At 37.1% G+C, this 27,634-nt stretch overlaps 1 protein-coding gene across 1 annotated transcript in view; it reads right to left on the bottom strand.

The window, feature by feature from the left end:
- SYT9 (synaptotagmin 9) overlaps nt 1-27,634 on the bottom strand; it is a 221,516-nt gene that overhangs the window by 52,068 nt on the left and 141,814 nt on the right. Inside the window, exons 4-5 of the mRNA XM_054438157.2 lie at nt 3,312-3,432; nt 1,368-1,539 (exon numbers count right to left, since the gene is read on the bottom strand). Coding sequence (XP_054294132.1) covers nt 1,368-1,539; nt 3,312-3,432 — 293 coding nt within the window. The remainder of the gene's footprint in view (nt 1-1,367; nt 1,540-3,311; nt 3,433-27,634) is intronic.

Here is a 27,634-nt window from a genome sequence, read left to right on the forward strand (position 1 = left end):
ACTCTATGGGATCCAAACTCACATACTTTCTCTTTTTTTTTCCCTCCTGCAAAGATGAGTGATTTTTCTCCTATTTGTGTATAGAGCATAAAGGTGAGATGAGGGCGGGGAGGTCGTGTGAAGGATATTTGAGTCTCTGCTCATTAAAATCAAATGCATGCAGAAGCCTCATGAATTCTGCCATGAATGTTTCCAGGCCAGATTCACGAGTTTACTGAGAATTAAATTAAGGCAGAGCTCACATAATCAGATCTGTCCATGCAGGAAACTTGGCAATAGCTTAAAAATTGCTGGCCTAGGCTTCCACAGTTGGTGGGCAATGTCCCCTACTGGGGCCTGACACTGTTGGTGTTGTTTCTTGCCCACAGGAGATGGGACAAGGTCTACTGCTCAGCATGGGCTGTCACACTCATGGGCAGCTGAGCCAACCCACGTGCTCCTTGGGTTGGAAGACTGTCATGCTTCACGCAGGCATCTGCTGGAAAGAGTGTTCAGGTCACTGAAGCTGCCTTCCTGATATTTCAGAGGTATGTGGGAAAATTCTTAGTCACAAATAATATTAGAAGTCAGAATAATTTTTTTAATAATTGTGCCCAGACCACGTGGGAGGTTTCCAATTAAGGAGAGACTTTGCATTTTAGTCTAATGACTGGTTTAACATGTATAATTCCCTGTTGGTACTTCCTTTGCATATTAAAATGACTGTTTTTCAAATCTGTCCTTTAAATACACAATTGGCTACAATGCAGGCTATAAATATCTCTTCTGTGCTGTATTAGTTAAAAAGTCGAGCATCTTATACATTTTAATGTACCTTGTCATCCATACTGATTCTAGCATTTTCAGGAGAACATTTCTGTGTTAGTTTTCAGACTTAAGTAGAAGGAAACAATCTTTATTAAATACTTGTGAGAAGGAAAAAGATTGAAGTTATGTATTTAGAAATGTTGATGGTCTGGCTAAAGTAATCATTCTGCCATTTTGAGTGGAATCTTTCCAATGAAGGGCAGTTAGCACTGCCTGACAGAAGATAAAACCTGTGGGGCCACAGCTCTCCAAGCTGAGATTCTAGGAGTTGTGCAGAGATGAAAAGGGGAAGAGGTGGAGGTTGGGGGAGGATGCAGGAATAGGAAAAAAAATGAGAAAGGGGCAGAAAAGAATGGGAGTGCTGAGAGACACTTTGGTAGTCTGACTCTACAGCATGGTTTAGAGGTGACTCCTGTCAATGTGCTTCCCATGCACTGCTAGTTGACTCATTTCCTGCAGTCTGGGACACCAGATAAGCATCTGTGGCTGCTGCTCCCCCTCCGCCCTCCCAGTCCTGGGCCCAGTGAACTTGCACTGGAAAAGAGTTCCAGGTATCTCACCGGTCATAGTCCATGACTGCTATGGACAAGTGGATTTGGTCAATGTTCTCGGGAGGGACGTCAAAGACTATGGCTTCGTTGTAAATGGGATTCAAGGTGTTCCTCTTGGTGGATGTTTTCCTCTTCTTCAGTCGTCTGCCATCACACATCAGCGAGACTTTCACGTAGGGATCTGGACAGATGATGAGAAGCAGGAGTACTGTGAGGATACGTATAGATTTAGGTGGGCAGTTATATCACTGTGGGTTTTCATGGACTATGGTGTGCTGAACTCCTTTACCTGCCTGTGGACTGGAGTTGGAGGACTGTCATTAATATGATATCTGGGGGGCAACTAGAGTTAGGATAATTAAGTCACTCATTCAAGAAAAAGTACAGGATACTGCCTCCTGAAAATGTGTGTAATTTAAAAATAGTTTGAAAACATCTGTTAAGGAATTAGGAGACATTCCAGCTAGAACTCAAGACTGGCCTGGCCAGGATAGCAAGAGAAATGCACCGGCATTTCCAAGGCTGAAAACAGGCACCCCAACTCTGAGCCACCTCAGGGAATCTTTTAAGTCTTTAAGAAAGGGAATTCCTAGAGGACAGAGAGAACAACTGGGAGTGGAATTCCTTAAGTACAGAGACCTTGAGCCCCTAGAGTGGCCTGCCCTTGGGTTGCAAAAGGAGAAGCAGCTCAGCATATCAGGGAGAGAGAGGAAACAGGCTTCCTCGTGGTGCAACACTGTGATGGGGTAACAGGTGGCAAGGCTGGCCTCTGCTCCAGATAGGGCTCTTCTGGTCCTAACAGCTATCTCACTCTTCTTCTGTTCATTGGGAAGTCCTTGTTCTATTTTTACCTGAATAACCACGCATTGCTCTGACTCCTATATGCAGTCCAGTAGGGACTTAGATGACCAGAGGGACCACAGCTTTTTTTTTCTGCTTAAAAAAAAAAAAACACTGGGATATAGGATGCAGAATATATTGCATCTGATGTTCTTTGATTTCAGAGGATGTAAGCCAGGGTGTACTGGGTGTTTTGTGACCACATTTGGGAAACACCTGCAGAGGTTGCTTGTGAATTTGCACAGTTAGCAATGCATATAGAGGCATTTATTTTCTTCTTGTTAGAGTTCAGAATTAAATGCTTGGTTTACTGGAAAAATCTAAAATTCAGAGTTCACTTTAATAAGGAAATAGGATTGTTCTCCGTCTTCAATGAGCCTGGGATGACGATATTTGAGGAAAGACCCAATTAGATAAGCTTTATCTGTGTGTGTAAATGGTAGGTCCAATTCATAATTATGGTGAGGGATACCCAAGAGAGTACTATTGTCCCTTGTTATCCACAAGGAATCCATTTCAGGACCCTTCACAGACAGGAAAATCCAAGGATGCTCAAGTCCCTTATATAAAATGGTATCGTATTTGCATATAACCTACGCACATTCTCCTGTATACTTTAAATCATCTCTAGATTGCTTACAATACCTAATCAGGCATAAATGCTGTGTAAATAGTTGTTATACTATATTGTTTAGAAAACTGTATTATTTTTATTGTTGTATTATTTTTTTCCTGAGTATTTTTAATCCATCGTTGGTTGAATCTACAGATGTGGAACTGGTGGATACAGAAGGCTAAATGTAATAATAACAATAATTAACAATATGTAGCACTTAATATATGCTAGCACTGTTCTCATGGCTTTATATTTATTAATTCAGTTTTACAACAGCCCAGTGAGCCAGACACTATAATTACTCTCATCTTACCGATGGGAATCCAAAGCTCAGAGAGGTAAAATGACTTGCCCAAGGTCACACAGGTGTTAGGACTAGGACTAAGCCTAGGCAGTCTGGTTTCAGAGTCAATGTGCTTTATTACCATACTAAAACTTCATAAGGTACTTACTACAGTAGAAGTGCATGAGGAAGTCTGAATTTGAAAATGCCCCACCTGATGCTCCTGTTATGTCCATTGCCTTTAAATTCCTTGCTTTTATAATGGTAATGGTCAGCCTGCCAGCCGTTGGAAGATAGCACAGGGAAAACATCAGCTCTCCCAGATCCACGTTGTCCTGTTGAGAAAGCACAAACTAAAGTATTAGAAAGTGTCTCCAGCCTGGTGTGCAAGAGGCTCAGCTTCAGGCCACACTGAAAGGGAACACACTGCCCCTTTTGCTCAGCTTGTAGAATCCCTGGTATCTCTTCCGTTCACGTCAGTCACAAGGAGAATAATAAATCCCTGCACTTTGGGAGTACCTCACCCTCAGGAGGTATAGCCTATCTTTGGATGGCAAAGCTGTAACCCTGTTCAGGCCTCTGCCACCATGTATCCAGTCACCGGCAGCCCTGTACAGACTCATGTGTCCAGGTAGCCCAGAACATATCCTCCAGTGCATAAGTCTCACAGCCTTAACAATCCTCCACAGACTCCTCCATGTGGCTCTACTCATATCACTACTACGATGCACACAGAGCCTCTAAGTCAAAGTTACACAAACAGGTGCCCTCCAGTACTGTAGTGCCCCACCCACAGCCCAGGGTAGCTCTGCACACAGCCCTATGCAGCATCATGAAGCCTCTCAACAGGTTTCCACACCACCCCACACACTCCCCTACACAGCCCCCTCAAACTTGCCACCATATCCCTGTATACTCCTGCATACCTCCATTCTCCCACACGCAATCCCCGTGCCACAGAGCACGGCACACACCCTGGCTGCACAAAATCTGTGCAGACCAGCACACGGCTCCACTGGACCCTGGAAACTTACAGCCTGTCGCATAGCTCCAAATAAGGACACTGCATGAGCCTGAGAGTGGCACCCTGCGAGCCTACACATTCAGAGCCCTGTACACACCCAAGTACTTGCCTAGTCCCGCACAGCCTCCTTGCAGGGAGAGAACAGAGACCCAGACTCCCAGGTGGCCCTGCTGCCTGCCTTTCACAGTTCCACTTTGCAGCAGCTCTTTCCTTTTGCTTCTTTTTTTTTTTCCTTTTGCGTGCTTCTAAGACACCCATTTCCCTCCACTGGGGAAGATATCTCAGGCACTGTGCAGCCATTTCCATAGGTCAGAAGACACAATTCTCTTTCTCCTTTTTAGCTCAGGGAGCGTATAACCAGAAAGGAGGGGAAAAAAGCCATTTCATTTCATTTCAATTTCTGAGAGATACCTGAGGTTATCGAGCTGAGGTGCCTGTGTCTAATTAATACAGTTTCCTACTGACAATGCTCTGGGGATTCAGGTTCTTGCCCTCAATGTCCACAGCTTTCCCTCCCCTTCTCAGTTCTCCAAGGATGCTTCTATTTTTAGAAGCACAGATTCAGCTCTGGAAGGTCACCTCGCCCAACCTCCCCTTCTTGATTGCTTCCACAGGAAGATGAGGCAAAGGGATCTATTTGGTCACTAAGGCAGACTCTGTGTCTTCTTGCATCATGCATTGCTTGCCCAGTGTAAATAAATGACCTCTCCTTGCAAGCTAGGCTTTCCTGGTTCCTGGAGCCCTGACCTCAAGGGACCCAGGTGACTGGGCATTCCCCTTTTGGGAGATATGGGGGCTTGGGGACTAGAATTCTATAGGACTGGAGGTTTTACACACAGCAGACTCTGGCTTGCTCTGCGGTGCTGGGTTCCCTATTGCAGGAGCAGTGTCTGCCCTTACTGAAGAGGGAAGGATTGACCCAGCCTCCTGCTGGTGGCAGAAAGGAAAGAGAGACCACAGCTGTCCCCACACATCACCATTTTGTTTCCTGACTCCCTGGCCCACTTTGCTCTTCAACTTCTGTTCTTCCTTTAAAAGGCTTGTCACGGCACCTAGCTCTCTCCTCTCCCCTCATCCTTCTCAGAAAATCTTGGTTTGGCAAAGTAAATACAGAATTAACCAAAACTATGCCTATGAAGCTTCATAATCAATTCTTTCAACATACATTTCCTGAGGGCCCGCACTGTGCACACACTTTGCAAGGTTCAGGATGTGAAAATGCATGCCGTCTAATCTCTGCCCTCAAGGCTGAGGCACATAATTAAATGTGATGTGTCAGATTACTTCCATGCTAGGTATGTTGGTTTGTTTGTTTTCCTCCAACATAAGCCCATTCAAAAATATTTATACAATATGGCTATTTGCTCATAAGTTAAAAGAGAAAAAAATCAAACCTCAGACTTGATGGTATATTCAGAATGTAAACCAGGCAAAAGTCCACATTTGTACTTTACAAAATAGCAAGTTAGCTGGGTGCAGTGGCACATGCCTACAATCCTAGCTACTCTGGAGGCTAAGGCAGGAGGATCACTTGGGCCCAGGAGTACAAGTACAGCTTAGGCAATCTAGCAAGATGCTGTCTCTTAAAAAAAAAAAAAAAAAGGAACAAACAAACAACAGGCAGCTATGTACCTCTACCATGGAAAAGAACCAAAATAGCAAGTAGATATTCACACTTTGAATAGATCATCTAAGAGAGAACACTGGAATTCCACAAAAAAGTGACAGGAAGCACCAAAAGTAACAAAGGAAAAGGAAGCAATGTGGCTTGCTCGGGGGGTTTGGCTGGGAGCTGGGAGAAGCTCCTTAACCCAGGGAAAGGGTAAGTGAGAGACCTCCCAGGGTCCACATTTCCACCACATACTATCCTACTCACAGGAGAGCCCCTTGATCCTCACAGGCCTCGAGACTAACACAAAGAGCTGCCTAGAAATTGCACAGTGGTATTGCTTCAAAGAGGGAGCTCATGCTGTGACCCACAGGCCCGTTAGCCCTGAGCAGCACAGTGACATTCTGAAAGCGGAGCCCCTAAAGGACTATATCTTGCCCTGGTTTTGATGCCACTGATGCTACCACCAAGCCAGGGAGGAGATGAGGCCAGATACTTTTGTGCACCCTAAGGATAAATCCCACTGTCACTAGTGCTGCAAGCTGCTGGGGGACTGAGGCATGAGCAAATCACATGCTGCACAACTACCTACCTATGCTGCTCCCAGTAAGAGTGTCTGTGCCCTCCCCAGTGGCAGCCCTGAACTGAAGCCACCAGTGCCCTCACCTGAGCATTCTGCTGACTGCCGGGGGCCACTCTGTTCCTACCTATCATAGCCATGCCTGAACATATTACCAGGGGATCTGAGGACAAGTCTCAATTCTGCCAACCTGGTCCTGTCTCCTCAGTACTTGAGCATGCCATCCAGGGGCTTGGAAGTCACCCAGCCTAGTCCACCACTATTGGTACATGTGCACTCTTCCCAGGTTGTGAGGTGTGGGCAACTCAACCCCCTGATAACCACCACAATTGGCACCCACTTGCAAGCACCATGAGACTGGCCCATCCAACCCATTACAGCTCAGACCAACTTGGATTTCAGTGAGTGGCCCAATCACTGCTATTGCCATTGCCCACATCAAGCCTGCTGACCAAGGGCAAGAGAACCAGTCCACATGCCAGGCCCACTGCTGCCACTACTAGCATTTCAGCAAGCCACCTGGAAGCCCAGTAATTGGCCCACTTGGACCCACTAATACCAGAGCCAGCATACATCACTCTGGGGCTCAAAGACAGGCATCTTCAGACCACTTCTGTACCACTGGGGCCAGAAGACTGGCCTACCTAATAACCTAGCTCCCAGAAAACTTTACCACAGCCTCCACTAATAACCACACCCTAAGCTATCAAGGAAATAAATCACAGATACTACTGACACTATTTATAGCCAAGGAGATCATACAGAGACTACACTATTGCTTGCATCCAAAATCAAAGCCAAAGTGCCCTACTCAACCAACATCATAGATAATCTTCAGAGAAGAGTCCTCTCTACAAAAGCAAATTTAAAAAACATGGAAGAAGTGATTGTTACATCAGATGTGCAGATATTAACATAAGGACACAGGAAACATGAAAAAGCAAGGAAATATGACACCTTCAAAGGAACACAATAATTCTACAGTAACAGATACCAATAAAAAAATCAATGAAATCATGGGTAAATAATTCAAATTACTGATTTTAAAGAAGCTCAGCAAACAAGATAATTTTGAAAAACAATACAGAAAATTGGAAAAGAATTAATCAAAGAGATACACATTTTTTTAAAAGAACAAAACAAATTCTGGAACTGAAGAATTCATTGAATAAAATACAAAATACAGTCAAAACCTCCAACAATAGATTAGATTAAGCAGAAGAAAGAATCTCAGAACTTGAAATCTTTTGAAATAATCCAGTCAGACAAAAATAAATGAAAAGAATAAAAAAGAATGAGAAAGGCTTTGTGACATATGGGACAACATAGTGACTCAATATTCTAATTATCAGTGTCCCCAAGGGCAAAGAGAGAATGAAAGGGTTAGAAAATCTATTTAATGAAATAATAGATGAAAACTTCCCCAGTCTAGAAAAGACTTATATAGGGGGCTTAGAGAACCCCACACAAATACAAAGCAAGAAGGTCTTCTCCGCAGCGTATTATAGTCAAACTATTTAAAGTCAAAGATAAAGAGGGGATTCCAACAACAGCAAGACAAAAGTGTCTAGTCACCTATAAAGGAAACCCCATCAGGCTAAGAAAGTATTTCTCAGCAGAAACAATACAGGACAAGAGAGACATATTCAAAGTGGTGAAGGAAAAAAAACCACTTAAGTATACTATCTAGCAAAATTATCCTTCACAAAAAAAAGTCCTTCCCAGAGAAGAAAATGCTGAGGGAATTTATCACCACTAGACTGGCCCTATAAGAAATATCCAAAGAAGTCCTAAACCTGGAATAAAAAAGATAACATTTACCATCATGAAAACACATCAAATTATAAAACTCACTGGTAAACCAAACACACAAATGAGGAAGAGTAAGAATTCAAATGGTACAACTACAGAAAACAACCAAACCAAAATGACAAACAATTAGAAAAAAAGAGAGGAATAAAGAACATACAAAACAACCAGAAAACAATTAAGAACATGACAGGAACAAAGCCTTGCATATTAAAAGCAATCTTGAGGCCGGGCATGGTGGCTCACACCTGCAATCCTAGCATTTTGGGATGCCAAGGCAGGTGAATCACCTGAGGTCAGGAGTTTGAGACCAGCCTGGCCAACATGGTAAAACCCCGTCTTTCCTAAAAATACAAAAATTAGCCAGGCATGGTGCCAGGTGCCTATAATCCCAGCTACTTGGGAGGCTGAGGCAGGAGAATCGCTTCAACCTGGGAGGCAGAGGTTGCAGTGAGCTGGGACCGCGCCATTGCACTCCAGCCTGGGTGACAACAGCAAAACTCTGTCTCAAAAAGAAAAAAAAAAGAGATATTGAATGGAAATAGATTAAATAATCTGCTTAAAATATATAGACTGGTTGAATATATAAGAAAACATTATCCAACTATATGCTGCCTACGAGAAATACACTTTACCTGTCAAGATACATATACACCCAAAGTAAAGGGATGCAAAAAAATTCCACTCAAACAGAAACCCAGAGTGAGCAGAAGTAGCTATACTTATATCAGATCAAACAGACTTTAGGTCAAAAACAGTAAAAATGACAAAGACAAAGATGGTCATTATATAATGATAAAGGGATCAATCCAGCAAGAGGATACAATTCTGAATATTTATGCATCCAACCCTGGAGTGCCCAGTTCATAAAGCAAATATAACTAGAGCTAAAGAGAGAGAGAGACTCCCATAAAATAATATTGGGGAAATTCAACACCCCACTTTCAGCATTAGTCAAATCATCTAGACAGAAAATCAACAACAACAAAAAATTGGATTTAAACTACACTTTAGACCAAGTGGAACTAACACACACTTACAGAACATTTTATTCAACAACTGTAAAATATACATTCTTCTAAACACATGAAACATTCTCCAGGATACAGCATATGTTAGGTCACAAAATGATTCTCAACGGTTTTAAAAATCAAAATCATATCAAGTATCTTCAGGTCACAATGGAATAAAACAATAAATCAATACTAGGAGGAACTCTGGTACCTACAGATACATGGAAATTAAAAAACATGCTTCTGAATGACCACTGGGTCAATTAAGAAATTAAGATGAAAAGCAAAAAATTTCTTGAAACAAATGTAAATAAGACATGTGCCAAAACCAATGGGATAGAGTGAAAGCAGTGTTAAGAGGAAGTTTGACATAGGCAATAAATGCCTACATCAAAAAAATAGAAAGATTTCAAACAAACAACCCAATGATGCATCTCAAGGAACCCCAAAAGCAAGAATAAACCAAAGTCAAAATTAGAAGAAAAGAAATAATAAAGAGCTGAACTAAATGAGATAGACTAAAAAATACACAGAATAAATGAAATGAAAAGTTGATTATTCAAAAAAAAAGATAAACAAAATTGATAAACCACTAGCTAGACTAACCAAGAAGACAGAATACAAAACAAGAAATGAAAAGGGAGATATTACAACTGAAACCACAGAAATACAAAAGATCATCACACACGATTGTGAATAACTGTACACTAACAAACCAGAAAACCTAGAAGAATGGATAAATTTCTGGAAATATACAAGCTACGAAGATTGAATAAGGAAAAAATAGAAAACCTAAACAGACCAATAATGAGTAGCAAGACTGAATCAGTAATACAAAGTCTCCCAACAAAGAAAAACCAACTACTGGATGGATTAACAGCTGAAATTTACCAAACATATAAAGAAGAACTAATACAAATCCTCCTAAAACCATTTCAAAAAATGAAAGTGGAAAGACCTCTCCTCAAGTCATTATATGAGACCAACATTATCCCAGTGACAAAACCTGACAAGGACACAACAAAAAAGAAAACTACATAAATCCTCAACAAACTACTAGCAAGTCAAATACAACACACATCAAAAAGATAATATACCATGACCAAATGGGATTTATACCAGGGATGCACTGATGGCTAAACATATGCAAATCAACAAATGTGATACATCACATAAACAAAATCAAGGACAAAAATCATATGATCATCTCAATAGATGCAGAAAAAGCATTTGATAAAATACACCATCCCTTCTTGATAAAAACTCTCAATAAACCAAGTGTAGAAGGAACATGCCTCAAAATAATAAAGGTCATCTATGACAAACCCACAGATAACATCATACTGAATGTCAGTATGAACACTACTACTGAAAAGCTGAAAGTCTTTCCTCTCAGATCTGTAACTCAACACAAATACCCACTTTCACTACTCCTATTCAACATGGTACTGGAAATCTTAGCCAGAGCAATCATGCAAGACAAAGAAATAAAAGGCATCATTCAGAACAAGGATCTCTAAGGAAAACAAATTAAAAAAATGAAATAATAAAATAAAAGGCATCCAAATTGGAAAAGAGGAAGTCAACCGTTTCTTTGCTGATGATATGATCTTATAGAAAAACCTAGACTCCGCCAAAAAACTCTTAGATTTGATAAATTTAGTAAAGTTTCAGAATGCAAGTCAACATACAAAAATCAGTAGCATTTCTATATACTGATAATGAACTAGCCAAGAAAGAAATCAAGAAGGTAATCCAATTTACAATAGCTACAAAAAATACCTAAGAACAAATTTAACTAAGGCGTTGAAAGATCTCTATAAGAAAAACTACGAAACACTAACGAAGAAATTGAAGAAGATAAAACAAATGGAAAGACGTCCCATGCTCATGGATCAGAAGAATTAATAATGTTAAAATGACCATACTACTGGCTGGGCATGGTGGCTAACACCTGTAATCCCAGCACTTTGGGAGGCCGAGGCGAGTGGATCACCTGAGGTCAGGTGTTCGAAACCAGCCTGACCAACATAGAGAAACCTCATCTCTACTAAAAATACAAAATTAACCGGGCATGGTGGCGCATGCTTGTAATCCCAGCTACTCAGGAGGCGGAGGCAGGAGAATTGCTTGAACCCGGGAGGTGGAGGTTGCGGTGAGCAGAGATCATGCCGTTGCACTCCAGCCTGGGCAACAGAGCGAAACTCCATCTCAAACAAACAAACAAAAAAACAAAATCATACTACCTAAAGCAACTACAGACTTAATGCAATCTCTATCAAAAAACCAATGTAATTTTTCACAGAATTAATAAAACAATCCTACAATGTGTATAATACCAAAAGAGCCTGAATAGCCAAAGCAATTCTGAACAAAAACGACAATGCTGGAGGTATCACACTACCTGACTTCAAAATGTACCAAAAGGCTACAGTAACCAAAACAGCATAGTATTGGTATAAAAACAGCCATATAGACAAATGGAACAGGACAGATAGTACAAAAATGAATCCATGTATTTACAGCCAACTGATTTTTGATGAAGGCACCAAGGAGAAAGATACATTCTTCAATAAATGGTGCTGGGAAAATTGGAGATCCACATACAGAAAAATGAAACTGGATACCTATGGCTTCCCATGTAAAAAATAATCAAAAGATAAATTATAGACTTAAACATAAGACCTGAGACTGTAAAACTACTAAAAAAATGGAGAAAACATTTCAAGACATCATTCTGGGCAAATAATTCATGGCTAAGGCCTGCCTGAAGAGCAGACAATAAAACAAGAAATAAACAAATGGGATTATATTAAATTTATTAAATTTAAAAGCTCATGCACAGCAAAGGAAACAATCAACAGAGTGAGGAGAAAATGTGTTGAATGAGAAAATACTTGCAAACTAGTCAACCTATGAGGGACTAGTATGCAGGATATAAAAGGAACTCAAACAACTCAAAAATTTTAAAAAACCCAAATAATATCATTAAAAGTGGGCAAAAGACGTGAATAGATATTTATCAAGAAAAGACATACATACAAATGGCCAACAGGTTTATGAAAAAATGCTCAGCATCACTAGTAATTAGGGAAATGCAAATTAAAACCACATTGAGGTATCATCTTATCCCAGTTAGAATGGCTATTATTAAAAAGACAAAAAATAACATGCTAGCAACAATGTGGAGAAAAGAGAATTCTTTTTTTTTCCTTTTTATTTATTTATTTATTTATTATTATTATACTTGAAGTTTTAGGGTACATGTGCACAATGTGCAGGTTAGTTACGTACGTATACATGTGCCATGCTGGTGTGCTGCACCCATTATCTCGTCATTTAGCATTAGGTATATCTCCTAATGCTATCCCTCCCCCCTCCCCCCACCCCACAACAGTCCCCAGAGTGTGATGTTCCCCTTCCTGTGTCCATGTGTTCTCATAGTTCAATTCCCATCTATGAGTGAGAACATGCGGTGTTTGGTTCTTTGTCCTTGCGATAGTTTACTAAGAATGATGATTTCCAATTTCATCCATGTCCCTACAAAGGACATGAACTCATCATTTTTTATGGCTGCATAGTATTCCATGGTATATATGTGCCACATTTTCTTAATCCAGTCTATCGTTGTTGGACATTTGGGTTGGTCCCAAGTCTTTGCTATTGTGACTAGTGCCACAATAAACATACGTGTGCATGTGTCTTTATAGCAGCATGATTTATAGTCCTTGGGTATATACCCAGTAATGGGATGGCTGGGTCAAATGGTATTTCTAGTTCTAGATCCCTGAGGAATCGCCACACTGACTTCCACAATGGTTGAACTAGTTTACAGTCCCACCAACAGTGTAAAAGTGTTCCTATTTCTCCACATCCTCTCCAGCACCTGTTGTTTCCTGAATTTTTAATGATCGCCATTCTAAATGGTGTGAGATGGTATCTCATTGTGGTTTTGATTTGCATTTCTCTGATGGCCAGTGATGGGAATTCTTATATACTGTTGGTGTGAATGTAAATTAGTACAACTACTATGGAAAACAACATGGAGACGTCTCCAAAAACTAAAAATAGAACTACCATATGATCCAGCAATACCACTACCAGGTATTTAACCAAAGGAAAGGAAATCCATGTATCAGAGGGATACCTGCACTTGCATGTTTACTTCAGGGGTATTCTTAACAGCAAAGATATGGAATCAATCTAAGTGTCCATCAACGGACAAATTAATAAAGAAAATGTGGTGTATATATATATATATATATATGCAATTGAACATTATTCAGCCATAAAAAAGGATGAAATCATGTCATTTGCAGCAACAGGAATGGAAATGGAGGTCATTATGTTAAGGGAAATAAGTCAGGCACAGAAAGACAGATACATGTTCTCACTCATATGTGGGAGCTAAAGAAGTTAATCTCATGGAGATAGAGACTAGAATAGTAGATACCAGAGGGTAGGAAGGGTGTGTGGGTGGCAGGTGGGATATAGGGAAGTTGGTTAGTAGATATAAACATACAGTTTGATAGAAGAATAGGCTCCAATATTCGATAGCAGAGTAGGGTGACTATAGTAGCAACAATATATTTTATATTACAAAGTAGCTAGAAGAGAGGACTTGAAATGTTACCAACACATAGGAATGATAAATACTCAAGGTAATGGATCCTCCAAAAACTCTGACTTGATGAATACACATTCTATGCATGTAATAAATATTCATATGTACCCCATATATATATCTATAATATTTTGTATCAAAAAAAGGAATGTAAGCTCTATAAGAACAGGAACTTTCTCTGTCTTGTTGCATCCCAGCTGCCTAGAACAGCCCCTAGTTCAACAATAAAAGATGCTCAATAAATATTAGTTGACTCTTCTAATGAAAACAAGCAAATTTTTTACAAAGTTCTCAAGGAGAAAATGCTTGATTTTATTTTCAAGTGCTTGTAAAATAAATCCTTTAAAGTTTTCTAAATTATAAAATTAAAATGACAAAATTCCAATATAGAAATTTTCAAGTAAAATAGTAAAATATCCCATTTTCTCATACATATACTAGTCTACGTCATTCATTTCCTAAGAGCAACAGAGTGAATAATCATCCAGATTTTTAAATTTTCACTCATTCATCCATCCATTAATTTATTTATCCATTCACCTATTCTTTTAGCATTTGTTGTGGCTGTGGTATTTGAGCAGTGTTTTTTCCAGATGCTGGGAGCTAAATCTTCAGTGGTAAACAACAGACACTATGTTTTGAGGAGATATGGGCTTGCTGGGATATGGAACAAGAGTTCGTTGGCATCTGATGCTAATTCTGCTTCCTCCCCATGAGCTGATGCTGATTTGTTGTCAAGAAGCTGTAGATCTTGATGTTTGTAAACATTCCCTTAAATCAGTGGTTCTCAACTAGGAGTAATTTTGCTCCCCACCAAGACATTTGACACCATCTGGAGGAATTTTTGCTTGTCACAACTGTGGAGGAGGGTGTGTTACTGATATCTAGTGGGTAGAGCTCAGGGATGCTGCAAAAGATCCTATGATGCATAGGGAAGCCACTCAATACAAAAAATTATCTAGTCCAAAAGGTCAATAGTGCTAAGGTTGAGGAACTCTGATTTACACAGAAATGCTTAGATTCTTACTAAAAGTTTTCTGGAATGATAATAAAAGTCAAATATAAAGGGGTGGCAGAGTATTTGGCTTTTTTTTTTTTTAAGCTTGACAGGTATCAGATGTGAAGAAGTGTTACTGACAACTGGGTACCCTGGAAAGTACAAGGGGAAGAAAAACACCATACAAAGAACGCTTCATTTACCCCTGCTTTGTGTGGCTAAGTTTGGTATTGTTAGAAAGATATATTGGGAATTTATAGCAAGCTGATATGAATTCTCTATCTGTTGATCTATAAACTCTTTCTGTGATCTGTATGGTTGTAGTGGCCTTTGATCACTGCAGTTTTTGTCTAATCCGTGCACTTTTGCATTCCTTTTCTTAGGTTGTTTGGTGAACTTCCCACCTTCATGAATTTCTTTCAGAAATTCCTGCAGGAATTCAGGTTGACCAAAGCATTCATGCCCTTGTCCACTGTTGTTTGTTTAGGGATATGCACGTAATCCAAACAGGACCACTTACAGTCCTCTCTGGGGTTGAAAAATCGATATTGAGATGCATAAATGTTTACTTTATTAACTCAAATAACCCCAGCTAGAATTGTTGAAACTGTTGTAAGGTTCTTATACTATATATAGTATAAATGGCATAATATCACTTCAAGTTAGCCAGTATAAGTTAAAGAGATATACTCTAAACCTGAAAGAATTGGCTAAAATAAAACAAGGAGTTATAGCTAATAAACCAAAAAAGGAGATGAAATCAATGATTAAAAATATTCAGTTAATCCAAAAAAGGCAGAGAAAAGGAAAAGAGAAAAAGATTAGAAGAGACAAATTTTGATAGAAATAGAAATCAAATAGTAAGGTAGTAAATTTAAACTAAACTATCCCAATAATTACTTAAATGTGAATGGTCTGAACCTCTGAATAAAGGCAACAATTGCCTGATTCAATAAATGGCAAGACCCAATTATATGCTGCCTTCAAGAAATCTACCTTAAATGTACAGATACAAATAGATAAAAAGTAAAAGAATTAACTAATAAAAATAACTAACACTAATAAAAATAAATGCCATACTAACACTAATAAAAATATATCTGGAGTGGCTAAATTAATATCAGACAAATTATATGTCAAAGCAATAAATATTACCAGGGACAAATAGAGCTATTACATTATGATAAAGGCCTCAACTCATTAAAAACATATAAAAATTCTAAATGTTTATGCACCTCACAGCACACTCTCAAAATACATGAAGCAAAAACTAATAAAACTATGAGGATAAATATACAGACACATCCCTAATTGTAGTCAGAGATTTGAATACCTAAATAACAATATCAGCTCACTTGGCCTAACTAATGGCATTTTATAAAGAGCCGTTTACCAAACAGTAATAGAATATACATTCTTTTTTTTAGGTGCACCAAGAACACTATACAGGACAGATTATATCTGAATCATAAAACAGGTTTCATTTAAATTTGAGAATTTCAATCATACAAAGTATATTTTCTTACCACAATGGAAATAAATTAGAAATAAATAATGAAAAGGTATCTAAAAAATATCAATGTATTTGGAAACTAACACATGTCTCTCTCTCTCTCTCTCTGTTTATTTATTTTGAGACAAGGTCTTGCTTTGTTGCCCAGACTGGAGTGCAATAGCACAATCACAGCTCACTGCAGCCTCAATCTCCTAGGCTCAAGAGATCCTCCCACCTTAACCTTATGAGTAGCTGTGACTACAAGCACATGTCACCATGCCTGGCTATATTTTTAAATTTTTTGTAGAGATGCAGTCTTGCTATGTTGTCCAGGCTCATCTTGAACTCCTGAGCTCAATACCTCAGTCTCCCAAAGTGCTGGGATTACAGGCATGAGCCACTCTGCCTGGCCTCAACACATTTCTAAATAATCCATAGGTCAAAGAAGAAATCCAAAGGAAAACTAGAAAGTATTTTGACCTGAATTAAAATGAAAACACACATATTAAAATTTGTGGAATGCAGCCAAAGCAGTATTTACAGGGAAATTTACAGCACTAAATATCTATTTGACAAGGACAAAAATTTCATGTCAATAACCTCAGCTTCTATTCTAAAAATCCAGAAAAATAAGAACAAATTAAAGTAAGCAGAAGAAAGGAAATAATTAAGATTAGATAAGACAAAGATGTATAATTTCAAATACTAAAATAGCCACTAAAAAGCTAATCAGTATATATAGTAAGCCATTATTACAGATAAAATGGAATAATAAAAGTGCGCAATCCAAGGGAAAAATAAGAACAAAAGTATGGATGAAACAATTAGAATTAGAAAAGGCAGATTTAAACATTGACAATTACATTCAGTGTGTATACTTAATAACTTCAGTTGAAAGAATAGAAATGGTCAGATTGGATAACAAAGCATGACTCAACTATATGCTGTCTACAAAAAACCTACTTAAAATATCAACACAAAAATAGATTTTTAAAGGATAAAAAACAAATTAGGCCATGTAAACACTAGTCAAAACAAAGCTGAAGTGACTGTATTAATCTCAAAGAAGATTCCAGACTAAGGAACATTTCCATGGAGGAAACAGACATTTTATTGATAAATGGTCCTCAAATCATCAAACAGACATAACAATTATAAATGTGTATGCATCTAATAACAGACTTTCAAAATACATTAAACAAATCTGATATAATCAAGAGTAGAAACAGTCAAATCCACGAGTTAGAGATTTAAACACTGCTCTATTAGTAGTAATTGACTAAACATACGAAAAGAGAAGAAGAATATAAAAGACGTGAACAATGTTATCAATCAACATGACCTAACTGATATTCACTCCACCCATCAATACTCCATCCTACAACAGCAAAATGCACATTCTTTTCAAGTGTATACTGAACATTCACCAAGATAAACCATGTTCTTGGCCCTTAAACTCAAGAAGACTAACATTATAATGAAGTATATTTTTTGTCAAGAATGAAATGAAATTAAAATTTACTCATAGACATCTGGAAAATCTCCAGATATTTAGAAATTAAATAGTATCTTTCCAAATTATCCACAAATTAAAGAAAAATAAGAGGGATATTAAAATTATTTAGAATGAACTGGAAATAAAAATACAAATATCAAAATCTGTAAGACACAAACAAAGCAGTGCTTATGAGGAAATCTATAGCGGTAAATGCTTATGTTCAAAAAAACGTATCATTTCAAAATAATGATTTAAGTCTCAACTTAAGGAACATGAAAAACAAGAGAAAATGAAACAAAAAGGAGATATAAGGAAAGAAATAATAAATAAAGGGCAAAACCAATAAAACATAAAACATAAAAGAACTAGAGAAAAATCAATATAAACAACATCCTAGTGACACTGGATCAGAAAAGAAAATGAGAAAATATTAATTATCAACATAAAAATGGAAGTCTGTAAATTTGTATAGATACCATAGACATTAAAATAATAAGGAAATTTTATGAATAATTTTATGACAAGAAATTTGACACCTTATATAAAATAAACAAATTACTTAAAAGATAAAAACAATCACACCACACTAAAGAAAAAATAGATAGCTTGAGTAGTCTTATATCTACTAAAGAAATTAAAGTCATTGCTAAAAACCTTCCAACAAAGAATACTCCAGATTGTTAAGGAAAAAATATCAGTTCTACACAGCTTTTCCAGAAAACAAAAGAGGTGAGAACACTTCCCAACTAATTACAGGTTGAATATTCCTTATCCAAAATGCTTGGAACCAGAAGTGCTTCAGATTTCAGGTATTTTTGGATTTTGAAATATTTGCATATATATATTTGCATTATATATTATATATATGTATTATATATATATATAAAAAATATAATGAAATGTCTTGGGGACAGGATAATGCCTAAGCCTGAAATTCATTTATATTTCAGATATATCTTACATGCATAGACTGAAGGTAATTTTACAAAAAAAAGTTGTTTAGTAATTTTGTGCGTAAAACAAAGTTTGTGTACATTGAACCATCAGAAAGCAAAGATGTCATTATCTCAGATATTCCTGTGGAAAATCTGTGGTGGTTTGGCATCACCATCATTCTTGACTATAAATTTACATTACTGATAATCATTTTCTCATATTTATTCACAAATAAATAACAGGAAAATAATGACATGCCATTAATACAGTGAAAAAATAATGTATTCAGGGTAATCAAATAGCACACTAGCATCACCAGAATACCTGTATCAGCTGTTAAACAACAGATAGCAGCAGGCTTTCAGTCTCCACCTACATTATTATACATATTACATATTATACACGTTTTGATTAAAAGGTTACTGTACACTGTTTTTTATTTAGGTGAGAAGGAACAGCAGAAGCAGTTGAGGGACTAGGAGGTGGCTTCTCTTGGGATGAGGAGGCATTCTGCTAGAATGGCCTTTAAAAATATTTTCTCCAGAGTCATCTGCTTTGACACTGATTTTTGTCTTAGAAGTCTCTCTTTGATTTTATAAACTGACATAATTTCTAGTTGTCTTACAAATGCATGCCGCTCTAGTGAGTGCTTCAATAAACCTATCACACATTTTCACCATGTCATCTATGGGCACTTTTTCTGAAGTATTACCAATATTATCTTCAATGTCATTATTATTACAATGACCTTGTTTCAGAACTGTTTGGCTATTTCACCATTGTTTGGTTAATGAAGGAACAACTGGAGTCTAATTACTGATTTTAGAAACTTCTTAATATCTACTTCTTCCAGCTTACTGAGAGACTCCGAAGGTATATTTTTTGCATATGTAAGAAGGTCAGGCATTTTCTTCCCTCACTTGACATATGGAATACTTCAAAGTGATCACTTTGTTCATCATGATGAGTGGACATAGTTACAGGACAGAAGTTGTGTCAGGACTGTATAACTGTGTATTTAGTTGCTGTGTTCCAAGCACTGGCAACAGCATATATGGCATCATTCATGCTAAACTTCTTTTGAAAACACTCCACATCCATGCCTCTGCTCACTGCTGCTAGCATGCTGTTCAAGAAAGTGTTTTTATATTTACTCTTCACTGATCTAAGCATACCCTGACCACATGGCTGAACTCAGTAAGTCACAATTGGGGTAAATACATGGCATAAACATTATTTTTGATGAAAATTTCAGCTGGAGGATGAGCAGAACAGCTGTCAAGAAATAACAAAATCTTGCAGTCATTATCCAGTCCAGCTTCCCTGCCATGGGCAAAAGCTACTGGTATAAAATGTTTGTGAAATCAATCAGAAAAAGATGTCCCTGATGATCCATGCATTTTTTGTTAGCATAATAATAGACTGGTAAGAAAATCACTCCTTGAAATCAGTGAGGATGCAAGCTTTTGCCTGTGACATTTATGTGTGTCTTATGCATTAGCACATCCCAATGCAACAATTCTGCACTTGGCATCCTTTGTTTCTATACAGGATGTCTCATCAGCTGTAGTCAGTGTCTTTCTGGGGCAATAACACCAAAACAGTGATGTGTCAACAACTTTATGGACTTCTGGTGTCAGATTTTCATCAGTGAAAACTTTGGCAAACTTGTCAATAAATTTCTCTGCTGCCTCATGGTCAGCATATACTTTATTACCAAAAATCTTTTAAAATTTATTGCTGTGTCTTTTCTTAAGTTTCTGCAAGTAGCCTAATAAATATTCATAATTCCCCTCAATTTTCATTGAATCATGATAGATCTTCGCTTGTTTAATAATCAGCATACCATTAAGTGGCATGTGTTCACTGTAATGCTGATGGATGCACTCTTTCAATACATGATTGAGATCTCCATTTTTAGTTTGGTGCAGTGTTTTTCAATTTTTTAAATTAACTTCTGTTCATCATTTTCAGCACAGAACTTCAGCAGTTTATCCTTCTGTTTCTTCAGGTCATACATGGTGTTCATTCCAACACCATACTCTTCTGTAAGGCATTTCATACTTATATGATCATCCAGTTTCTCCAAATAACTTGAATTTCTGTGCAACAGACAAACATAAATGCTTCCTCTTTTTCTTATCACTGTTACCATAGGGGTGTCTGCAGGCCTTTTTGACATTTTCAATAATATTTTTATACCACATTGCAGAGAATAAGCAAAAAACCACAATGAGTAAAACGTATGTCTTGGCCCTATATGGAGCATCATGGGAGAACCTGCTGTTGGTGTGTCTAGCCTGCACACATGACGTTGTATTGTCCTTTGTGGAAATAATTGCATGAGCGTCCATGGAGAAGACACATCACAGCTAAACAGGGCTGGGGGGGTCCTTTTATCCTTGGGAAGGCTGAAAATTGTGTGTTGTATGTTTTGACTACAAGCTGTCACATGAGGTCAGGTGTGGAATTTTCCATTTGTTGGCACTCAACATGTTTTCAATTTTGAAGCCTTGCAGACATCATAGTTTTGGAATAGGGATGCTTAACCCATACGCGAGAATAGTAATATACTGATACTAAAACTAGACAAAACACTATAAGAAAACTGTAATCGAGACTGTCCTGGCTAACATGGTGAAACCCTGTCTCTACTAAAAGTACAAAAAAATTAGCTGGGTGTAGTGGCAGGTGCCTAGTCCCAGCTACTCGGGAGGCTGAGGCAGGAGAATGGCATGAACCTGGGAGGTGGAGTTTGCAGTAAGCCGAGATCATGCCACTGCACTCCAGCCTGGGTGACAGAGTGAGACTCTGTCTCAAAAACAAACAAACAAACAAACAAACAAAAAAACAAACCTGTAGATCAGTATCCTCATGGACACAGATATAATTAACCTTAGTAACATTTTAGCAAACTAAACCCATATAAATGTTAAAAAGGACATGTATTCTGAAAAAGTAAGATTTATTCTGGGAATGTAAGGTTGGCTTAATATTTGAACATCATAATCAAGGTAAATCACCAAATCATAGACAAATCATAGACTAAAAAAAACATGAATAGAGGCAAAATGATCATTTGATAAAAGTCAATATTTACTCAGGATAGAAGCTCCAGCAAACTTGGAATAGAAGGAGACTTCCTTCTATTAGGATGGGGATCTGTAAAAAGCTACTGCTAACATTATACTCATGAAGAAAGACTGAACAATTTCTCCCTAGAGGAGCATTGGGAGGATGTCTGCTCTCATCTCTTCTGTTCAATATTGTACTGGAAGTTTCAGACAATGAAATAAGATAGAAATAAAAGACATATACATTAAAAGGAAGCAAAATCATCTTAACTTCCAATGCAATGCTTACTTATGCAGAAAATCCTTAGAAATATAAATAATGCTACTAAAACAAATAAGTTTAGCAAAGTCAACAAAGCCAGTACAAAAGCAATATGATTTTTATATACTAGCAATGAAATAATTGAGGAGTAAAATTTAACAATGCATTTACATGTATAGTTAGGGGTGCATTTAACAAATGTGCAAGACCTATATGCTGAAAACTACAAACATTGATGAGAGAAATTAGATAAGATATAAATATATGAAGAGATTCCATGTTCATGGATTGGGATACTCAACATAGCTAAGATATCAATTCATTCCCATTGATCTATAAATTTAGTGCAATTCCAATCAAAATCCTAATATATATTTCATAGATGTTGAAATACTGATTCTAAAATTAATATGAAAATGCAAAGAACCTAGAACATTCAAACTTATTTTGAAAAAGGAAAAAATGGGAAGACTTAACACTACTGGATTATGAGATTTAGAAAAAAACTACATTAATCAAAATAGTGAGGTATTGGCAAAAGGACAGACATAGCACTCAATGGAACAAAATGAAGAGGCTATACCTAAACCCTCATTTATATGGTCAACAGACCTTCATTAAATGTTCATGATTTTTCTAGAAGGGTGCTGCATAATTTAATAAAGGATACTCTTTTTAACAAATGGTGCTGAATAATTGGATATCTATTTGCAGACAAACAAACAAACAAACAAAAAAAGAACCATGATGTTTTGTTCACTTTATATGAAGGATTTTAATGGAAATGGACAATAGATCTAAATGTAAAAAGTAAAACTATGAATCTTCTACATGAAAACATAGGAGAAAATGTCCACGATTTGGATTAGACAACAAATCCTTAGGTGGATGCAAAAAGCCCAAAGCCAAATACAAAAAAATGGATAAACTGTACTTCATTAAAGTAAAAAACTTTTGCTCTCCAAACATATTGTGGAAAAGGGGAAGGGCAGGCCACATGCTGAATGATATTTGTAAAATATAAAGCCAATAAAAGACTTTATGTATAAATATATAGAAGTCATATATTTCAGACAATCTGACAAAAATATGGGCAAAAGATCTAAATCTACTTACTTTATCAAAATTAAATGGAACCATAGTGAGATATTGCTACACAACCACTAGTCTAATTATTTAGTCTAACTAAAATGAAAGGCTGACGATATGAATTGTTGTGTAGGATGTGGAGGAACTGACCATCTCATAAGTGCTGTTTGAAAGGCAAATGTGGCAGTTTCCTTTACAATTACACATTCTCTTGTCAAATGACCCAGTAATCCCACACTTAGTTATTTACCCAAGTGAAATAACATCACGGAGTCATACAAAGACTTGTATGTCATTGTTCTGACCCAAACTGAAAAGAAGCCTAGATGTCTATCAACTGGGAAATGAATAAACAAAGTGTGGTATATTCATACAATGGAATACTAACCAGCAACCAAATGGAACAAGCTACTGATACAAGAAACAGCATGTATAAATCTCAAAAGCATTATGTTGAATGAAAGAAGCCAGACACAAAAGACAATGTATATGATACTCACATCATACACATCATACATCACTCATATCACTATATGATACTTACATCAAATTCTAGGAAAAGCAAAAATACAGCGAGATAAAGTGATTGGCGGATGCAGGAGACCAGGAGTAGGAGGAAGAGATTGATTGCAGAGGGCATAATCTTTGAAGATAGGAATATTCTATGTTGTGATCATGACAATGTTTACAAGATTATAAGTATGGGACAAAACTTATATGCTTAAAATCGGTTAATTTTATTATATGTAAACTAAATATTAATAAAGGGACTAAAATAATTCTGAGGACAAGCAATCACTAAGGGAATTTGTTACCACTAGACTAGCCTTATAAGAGATGCTTAAGAAAGTTCCAAACATAGAAATGAAAGAACAAAATCTGTTACCACAAAAACACACATAAGTACATAAGCCAAAGACTCTATAAAGCAACTATGCAATCAGACTACAAAGAAACCAGCTAACAACATCATAACAGAAACAAAACCTCACATATCAATATTAACCATGAATGTAAATGGTCTAAACACTCCACTTAAATGACATAGAGTGACAGGATGAATAAAAAAACAAGACTCACTTTTTGCTGTCTTCAAGAGACCCATCTTACATGCAATGACACTTATAGGCTCAAAGTAAATGGATGGAGAAAAATCTATCACGCAAACAGAAAGCAAAAAAGAACAGGGGTAGCTATTCTTCCATCAGGTAAAACAGACATTAAACCAACAATAGTAAAAACGGACAAAGAAAGTCATTACATAATGATAAAGGGTTCAATTCAACAAGAAGACTTAACTATCCTGAATCTAAATGTATCCCACATTGGGATTCATAAACAAGTACTTATAGACCCAGGAAAAGACTTAGACAGTCACACAATAATAGTGGGAAACTTCAACATCCCACCAAGAAGCATTAGACAGAGTCTCTCTTTGTAGAAAACTAACAAACAAATTATAGATTTAGATTAGACACTTGACTGATTGGACCTAATAGACATTTTAAGAATACTCCCCTCAACAATCATAGAATGTACATTCTTCTCATCTGCACACAGAACATAATCTGAAATTGACCACGTTTGGCCATAAGGCAAGTCTCAATAAATCCCAAAAAACTGAATCATACTAAGCATTTTTTCAGACCACAGTGGAATAAAATGGGGAAAATAGTGGGAGGTGGGTGAGGGATAAAAGACTACAAATTGGGTTCAGTATATACTGCTCAGGTGATGGGTACACCAAAATCTCACAAATCACCACTAAAGAACCTACTGATGTAACCAAATACCACCTGTTCCCCAAAAACCTATGGAAATAAAAATCAAAAAAAATAGAAATGCCCAGAAGAACTCTCAAAACCACACATTTTACATGTAAATTAAACAACTTGCTCCTGAATGTCTTTTGGGTAAACATTGAAATTAGGGCAGAAATTTGAAAATTCTTTGAAACAAATGAAAACGGAGAAACAACATACCCAAATCTCTGAGAGTAAAAGCAGTGTTAAGAGTAAAGTTTACAGGGATATAAACCTACATCAAGGAGATAGAAAAATCTCAAATTGATAATCTGACTTGTACCTAAAGGAATTAGAAAAACAAGAACAAACTAATCCCAGAGCTGGCAGAGGAAAAGAAATGGCTAAAATCATAGCAGAACTAAAAAAACTTGAGACCTCCAAAAAACATACAGATGATCAATGAAATGAAAAATTTGTTCTCTGAAAGGATAAACAAGATTAACTGACTACTAGCTAGATTAACAAAGAAAATGAGGGATCTAAATAAGCACAATCAAGTCAGTGTGGCTATTCTTCAGGGATCTAGAACTAGAAAGACCATTTGACCCAGCCATCCCATTACTGGGTATATACCCAAAGGATTACAAAACATGCTGCTATAAAGACACATGCACATGTATGTTTATCGCGGCACTATTCACAATAGCAAAGACTTGGAACCAACCCAAATGTCCAACAATGATAGACTGGATCAAGAAAATGTGGCACATGTACACCACGGAATACTATGCAGCCATAAAAAATTATGAGTTCATGTCCTTTGTAGGGACATGGATGAAGCTGGAAACCATCATTCTCAGCAAACTGTCGCAAGGACAAAAAGCAAATACCGCATGTTCTCACTCGTAGGTGGGTATTGAACAATGAGAACACATGGACACAGGAAGAGGAACATCACACACTGGGGCCTGTTGTGGGGTGGGGAGAGCGAGGAGGGATAGCATTAGGAGATATATCTAATGTTAAATGATGAGTTAATGGGTGCAGCACACCGACATGGCACATGTATACATATGTAACTAACCTGCATGTTGTGCACATGTACCCTAAAACTTAAAGTATATTAAAAAAAAAAGAAAAAGAAATGACAATGGTGACATCACAACCAATCCCACAGAAATACAAAAGATCATCAGAGATTATTATGAACAACTTTATGCACACAAACTAGAAAATCTAGAGGAAATGGATAAATTCCTGGAAACACACAACCTCCCAAGACTGAATCAGGAAGAAATTGAAAACCTGAACAGATCAGTAATGAGCTCAGAAATTGAATCAGTAATAAAAAAAACCTATCAGTGAAAAAAAGCTCTGGACAAGATGGATTCACAGCTGAATTATATCAGGCATAGAAAGAAGAGCTGGTAGCAATCTTTCAGAAACTATTCCAAAAATTGAGAAGGAGGCTCATTCTAGAAAACCAGTATCATCCTGATACCAAAATCTGGCAAAGACACAACAACAAAAAAGAAAATTACAGGTCAATATCCCTAATGAATATAGAACAAAAATCCCCAACAAAATACCAGCAGACTTAATTCAGCAGCACATCAAAATGTTAATTCACTATGATCAAGTAGGGTTTATTACACAGAATAAGGTTGGCTCAACATATGCAAATGAATAAATGTGATTGGCCATATAAGCAGAATTATTAAAAAAAAGATCATCTCAATAGACACAGAGAAAGCTTTAGATAAAATTCAACATTACTTCATGATAAAAAAAAAAACCTCAACAAACTAGGCATTGGAGGAACATACCTCAAAATAAAAAGAGCCATCTATGACAAATCCACAGCCAACATAATACTGAATGAACAAAAGCTGGAAGCATTCCCCTTAAGAACTGGAACAATATAAGGATGCCTACTCTCACCACTTCTATTCAGCATAATACTGGAAGTTCTAGCCAGAGTGATCAGACAAGAGAAATAAATAAAAGACATCTAAATAGGAAAAAAGGAAGTCAAATTATCTCTCTTTGCTGACAATATGATTCTATACCTAGAAAACCCTTAAGTCTCCACCAAAGTCTCCTAGACCTGATAAACAACTTCAGTAAAGTTTCAGGATAAAAAATCAACATACAAAAGTTAGTAGCATTTCTGTACAACAATAATGTTCAAGCTGAGCATGGAATCAATAATGTAATCCCATTTGTAACACACACACAAAAATAAAATACCTAGGGATACATCTAATGAAGGAAATGAAAAATCTCTGCAAGAAGAACTACAAAAAACTACTGAAAGAAATCACAGGCAGTACAAATGAAAAAATATTCCATGCCCATGGATTGGAGGAATCACTATTGTTAAAATGTCCATATGGCCCAAAGCAATCTATAGATTCAATGCTCTTCTTATCAAACTAGCAATGTTATTTTTCACAGAATTAGAAAAAGCTATTCTAAAATTCATATGAAACAAAAAATAAAAAAATAGCCCGAATAGCAAAAGCAATCCTAAGCAAAGAGCAAAGTCAGAGGCATCACTTTACTCTACTTTAAACTATACTACAAAGCTACAGTAACCAAAAGAATATGGTACTGGTAGAACAATAGACACACAGACCATTGCAACAGATTAGAGAACCAGGAAATAAAGCCACACAGCTACAACCAACTGATCTACAATACTGACAAAAATAAGCAATGGCAAAAAGATTCCTTATTGAATAAATTCTGCCAGAATAACTTGACAACCATATGTAGAAGA

Source organism: Pongo pygmaeus, chromosome 9 (assembly GCF_028885625.2).
Source record: "Pongo pygmaeus isolate AG05252 chromosome 9, NHGRI_mPonPyg2-v2.0_pri, whole genome shotgun sequence".
NCBI classification, from domain to species: Eukaryota; Metazoa; Chordata; class Mammalia; order Primates; family Hominidae; genus Pongo; species Pongo pygmaeus.